This window comes from Cavia porcellus, unplaced genomic scaffold (genome assembly GCF_034190915.1).
Source record: "Cavia porcellus strain 051 isolate PalLab524CR breed Dunkin Hartley unplaced genomic scaffold, mCavPor4.1 scaffold_3, whole genome shotgun sequence".
Taxonomy (NCBI): domain Eukaryota; kingdom Metazoa; phylum Chordata; class Mammalia; order Rodentia; family Caviidae; genus Cavia; species Cavia porcellus.
The window spans coordinates 105,420,202-105,425,795 of NW_026947486.1; the positions used below are offsets into that span (position 1 = coordinate 105,420,202).

At 45.6% G+C, this 5,594-nt stretch overlaps 1 protein-coding gene across 1 annotated transcript; it reads right to left on the minus strand.

Annotated features, from left to right (window-relative positions):
- Positions 1 to 575: 575 nt before the first annotated feature.
- Positions 576 to 1,527, minus strand: LOC134475377 (uncharacterized histidine-rich protein DDB_G0274557-like). Its single transcript, XM_063245648.1, has 2 exons — positions 1,309 to 1,527; positions 576 to 1,071 (listed from the first exon to the last, which is right to left on the minus strand). The coding sequence occupies exons 1-2, from the start codon at positions 1,462 to 1,464 to the stop codon at positions 595 to 597; spliced, it is 633 nt and encodes a 210-aa protein (XP_063101718.1). The 5' UTR covers positions 1,465 to 1,527; the 3' UTR covers positions 576 to 594.
- Between the last annotated feature and the right edge of the window lie 4,067 nt (positions 1,528 to 5,594).

The following is a 5,594-nucleotide window of genomic DNA, read 5'->3' on the forward strand; positions in this document are numbered from 1 at the left end:
TGTGTTCCCAAAGCCTGCCTTTGTCCAAAATGGGCCCATTCTCTCCCCTCCCCTTCCCTCATCTTCTTTCCCTTACCCTCTCCATGCCTGCCCATTCCCCCTTGGCTCCCCTTCCCCTCCTTTCCCTCCCTGCCTCCTCCCTTCCCTCCCCTTCCCCTCCTTTCCCTCCCTGCCTCCTCCCTTCCCTCCCCTTCCCCTCCTTTCCCTCCCTGCCTCCTCCCTTCCCTCCCCTTCCCCTCTCATTTCCTCCCTGCCACCCCCCTGCCTTGTCTTCTTTCCCTCACCCTCTCCATCCATGTGCCTTCCACTCTCCCTCCCCTTTCCTGCCCCCTCCTCCTTCCCTCTCCTCCCTTCCATCCCCTCCCTTTCCCTTGCCTCCTCTCCCCTGCTTTCCCTCTCCCTCCTCTCCCTCCCCTACCTTCCCACTATCTTCCCCTCCCCTCTCCTCTCCTCCCAACCTCTTCCCCTCCACAACCCTCTCCTCTCCCTTCCCTACCTTTCCCTCCCTCACCCACAGCCCAGGTAACAGGCACAAATGCACAGAGTCCTCCTTCAGTATCTCCACTGTGCTTTATTGTTTAGAGTTGGTCTGGGTCACATCCACCCGACTGCTCTTCTTACTTCCTGGATTGCTCTTGTACTCAGTCTTCCTCCTGAGGTTGTCTTCTCCACAGTTCCTGGATTTCTGCAGGGCAGGGCTCCGGGGAGCCTGGCCTCCTCCACTGTGACCTCAGAAGGTGGCTCCTGAAGCTCAGTCACAGGCCTCTCTTCATCTTCGCTGTCTTCTTCCCTCCTCTTCTTTGCCCTTTCATACAGCATCAACAGAGAGTGCTTCTGGTGTCTCTTGTGACTATGGTGTCTGCCATGACTGTGGTGTCCGCCATGACTATGATGTCTGCCATGACTATGGTGTCTGCCATGATGGTGTCTGCCATGACTATGGTGTCTGCCATGGCTGTGGTGTCTGCCATGCCTGTGATGACTGCGATGACTGTGGTGTCTGCTGTGAATCTGGGGTGTGTTGTAATTCTGGTCCCACATGGAAAACACTTGGTCAATGACCCTCTGCCTCTGGAAGGAAAGGAGAGGGGAGGCTGGGTTAGTCTGGCCCTAGAGGAGCCTGCTCTGCCCTGCCCTGCCCTGCCATGCCCTACCTGCCCTGCTCTACCCTGCCCTTCCCAGTGGGAGGAGTCTGGAGGAGGTAGAAGGGCTGGGTCCAGGGGAGCAGGAGGGCCAGGGGCTAGGGGTTAGGGCCCAGAGACCTGGGACCATGACACCAAGAGCAGGGCACAGCCAGAGTCTACTCACATGATCTCCTTCCTGGTACTCGGACTCCACCAAGCTCTCTGCCTCCTCCTCCGACTCAGAGGTGTTTTCGGGTTCATCCAGCCTGTTGATGGGCTTCTGGGGGTTTACCCAAGTAAGCACCCAGTTGCCCTGTATTTGGCGACCTTCCTCTGTCATGGCTAAGGCTTTGGACCTCTGAACCTTAGGGCAGCTTCCTATTTTTGTTTCTTCTATGTTCACCTCTGGCTCTGGAGGCAATGGAGGCTGACTCTACCTTTGTTCCATCACAGCCTCTGCACCAGCCAATAGGAGCCCTGGCCAGGCTGGGACATCACAAAGCTCTACACTGACACCCTTGGTGGGAGGGGCGCTGGGCAGTCCAGGACACTAACAGGTGCTCCAAACTCGGTTGCTGCCCTATCTCAGCTTCCTGTGTTGAAGTCTCAGGGCACATGTGACAGTCCCATGGCCACTCCCGTTAGTACCATATCATTCATTATCCTTCCCCATGGTCTGATGTTATCTGCCACCCAAAACCCCTCCAGGCCCTCGGTCAATGTGGGAATCACTGCCTTTTCCTCCTACAGCTGTGTCATGTGCACCTTGGAACCCATCCAGTCCTAGGCTACTGCCTGGAAACTTTAGACCTCACTGGATTGGATGAAGTGACCACACAGGAATCCCTCCATTTCCTGTTTCAGGTGTGTAATCACATCCCTCCCTCTGGCAAGGCTCCAGGTACAAGGAACAACTGCCCACAAGGACTGTCAAATGGAACCACCGCAAATACTTGCCAGTAAAACATAAAAGGCTGCTGAGATTTGTACAAAAAACACTGCGACAAATACATTTTTGTCATGGGTCTCCTGCTCTTGATTGCAGACAGGGTACCGTGTTCATGCCTGCAAAGGTGCTGTCTGGGAGTGCAACAGATCCCTCTGTGTAAGAGGGTGAGGAAGGAAGCAGGCGCTCCTGTGCCAAAAGTTCTTCCCCAGGCATATAGTCACAAGGCTGACACCCAAGACCAATGCCCACACCTAGGATGGACACTGTTTGGATTTGTAATGCAGGTCTTGTTCATGCAAAAGAGACAAGGGCATTCCGGTTGCAGAGGGAAACTCGGGAGTCTTTCTGCCAAGGCTACAATCAAAGGGAAGAAACAGCATCTACAACTAATAACTGGGTCAAATAGGGCCCCTCAGCCCAGTATGTTCTTTTGAGGAGTCTCCACAGTGATTTCCACAGTGGTTGCACCAGCCTACACTCCCGCCAACAGTGGAGAAGGGTTGCCTTTTCCCTACCTCCCCGCCTGCATTAGTTACTGATAGGTTTCTTGATGATGGCCATTCTTTCTGGGGTTGAGATGGAATCTCAGTGTTGCTTTAGTTTGTATCTCTTCAATGATCAGTGAGGTTGAACGTTTCTCTTCTCTTTACTTGCCATTTCTAAATCTTCTTCTGAGAAACGCCTGTTCATTTCAGATGCTCATTTTTCGATTGTGTCTTTGAACTTGGAAGGTCTGATCTTGTTCATTATTTTGTGTTCTAGATACGAGTCTTTGAAGAATAACTGCTAAGATGTTTTCCCACACTGAGTTGTCTCTTCACTCTGTTGGTGTTTGTTTTCGCTGTGCAAAAGCTCTGTAGTAAGATGAGATTCCAGGTGTTGATTCTTTGTAGTTTTTCCCATGCAATCATGGTTTTGTCCATGAAACCTTTGCCTGCACCTCTGTCTTCAAGTATTCTACCTGTTCTCCTCTAGAAAATTTAGTGTTTCTGTTTTAATATTTGGATCTTTGAACCGTTTTGATTTTAGTTAGTTCATGGTGAGAGACATGGGTGCTGGAGGCAAGGCAATTTGATTGTAGAAGCAAAACGCTTTAGCTCAGTCATTTAGAGAGTGAGACAAAGAACAGTGAGCTGCTTACCCTGTAGGACTTGGAGTAACTGAATTTGAAGACAGGGCATACAGTGAAAAACGGAGATGAACCAGGGTTTTAAAATATGTAAAGTTGTTTAAAAGTCAGAATGCAAATAATGGAATCCTCCATCTCATTCCCCGACGACACACTTTTACAACTTCTTTTGAAACTAGGCCCCCAGTACGTTCCCCGGGCTGACCTCAAACTCATGGACTGGATCCACCATCTCATTCCTGGGTTCTCAGGCAAGCATCACCTCGTCCAGCTTCACAGCTATTCTTAACCATCTCCCAGGTCCAGCACACGAGACATGATTCTCTAGTAACAGGCAAGGGAAGCTACAAGCCTGGAAAGCAGTGTAAAAAAGAGGGCTACCATGAGCCCTAGGCCTCAAAACAGTGGAAGGTAAGTGCGCGAGTGAATTAATTAGGAGCATTGGCCTCTTTTTGCCCAACCCAAGCCACAAAAGCCAACAGCCAGGCAATTCTTTTACCCCATTTTTACCTCTATACAAGAAATCAGGAAAAATCTTCTCCTAAGGAAAGAAATGAGTCCAGAGAAAGTATCTGTGAAACTAACAGCTGAGCACTCCTAACAAAAAAGCTGGCTCTCAACCCAGTATCTGAGTGATGACTGCCTGTAGAGGATCCCCGCATGCTCTGCTTAGCTGCTTTGTCAAAGATCAGTGGCTGTATTATGTGGGTCTTTTTTCCACTATATGGCGCTGTTCTATCTACCTATTCTGTTGCCAACACCACCATCTTCATTACCGTAGCTTTATGGTAACTCAGGCTGTGTCAGTCCTCCAGTTGTGTTCCAACTCAGTATTGTGCTGGTTATTCTGGCCTTTGCCTTTCCAAATAAATTTAGAATCGGCTTGTCAATATTCATAAACGACTCCTGGCATTGTTTAGTAGTACACTGAACCTACAGATCCATTTGGGAGGAATTAACATCATGATGTTATTTAGCTTTCCTATCCACGAGCATGAACCTTCTTTCCATTTATTTAGGTCTTTGATTTCTTTAATTGATTTTCTAGATTTCCTTATATACGTTTGGTGCATATTTTGTTAATTTGTACTCAAGTGTGTCAATTTTAGAAGTGTGTCATTAATTTCATACTTCACTTGTTCATTACTGTTATATAAGAAAGTGATTTGCTTTTTATTAATCTTATATCCTGCATTTTTAATAATCATTTATGAGTTCAACATGATATTTTTTGTTAATTCAGATTTTCTGCTTAGATTATCATCTGACTTGTGAAGAGAATTTTATTTCTTCCTTCTCAATGTGTATACCATTTTCTTTTTCTTGCCTTATTGCACTAGCTAGGACTTCTGGTACAATGTTAAAAAAGTAATGAAAGAGGGTCTCCATGGCTTATTGAAGAACTTAACAAGAGAGCTCCTAATTTTTCAATGTTGGATTAAGCCATAGGATTTTTGTAGATGTTCTTTATCAATTTGAAGAAGTGATTTTTTAAATCATAGTTGTATTTTGTCAAATGCATTTTCTCAATCTATTGACATGGTCATGTAATATTTCCTCTATGGGTTACAGATGTAATCAGTTAATCAATTAATTACAATATTTGCTTGAGCTTTCCACCCCACTTGGTTGTAGTGTACAATTTTTTTATATTATAACTTGCTATGATAATACTTTGTGGGGATTTTTTGCACATCCATTAAAATGTTTATGTGTCTGTAGTGTTCATATGTCTTTCTCTGGTTTTGGTATTTTAGAGGAATGCTTGCCTCAGAATGAGATGAGAAGCATTTCCTCTCTTCCTGCATTCTGGTAGAGACTATAAACAGTCTAGTTTCTTCCTTATGTCTTTGATAGAATTCACTAGTGAAGCCCTCTGATCCTGGTGCTTTCTGTTTTTTGAAGAATAATTATTCATTCAATTCTTTAATAGGTATAGAGCTGTTCAGATTGTATATTTCTAGGTGTGTGAGCTTTGAATATTTTGTATGGTGAGAAATTGATCCATGACATCTAGGTTATGAAATCTGTGGACACAAAGTTGCTCATAGCAGCCCCTCATTATCCATTTAAGTCCAAATTTAACGAAATCTAAAGTTCTGTCCTCTCCATTATTTCTGTTGTTAATTATTTTGCCTTTTATTCTTAGCCAGGCTAAGAATTTTATGACTCTCTTATGAATCTTTACAAAGAATTGGCCTTTTGTTTTAGTAATGTTCCTCTATTGATTTTGTGCTTTCAAATTTATGAATCTATACACTTCAAAACAGACCATCCAATGTGACCTGAGGACATGTTTTGCTTTGAGGCTCTGGAATTGAACCAAGGCCTTGTGCATGCTAGGCAAGTACTCTATCACTAAGCCATCCCCGCCTGCTCTGTTTAGTTGTTG

Excerpts from the sequence above, each read along its gene's own strand:
- LOC134475377 (XM_063245648.1), bottom strand. The coding sequence starts at position 1,464 with ATGACAGAGGAAGGTCGCCAAATACAGGGCAACTGGGTGCTTACTTGG. Across the intron at positions 1,072-1,308 it reads AGTACCAGGAAGGAGATCAT|AGGCAGAGGGTCATTGACCA; the intron begins GTGAGTAGACTC and ends CTTTCCTTCCAG.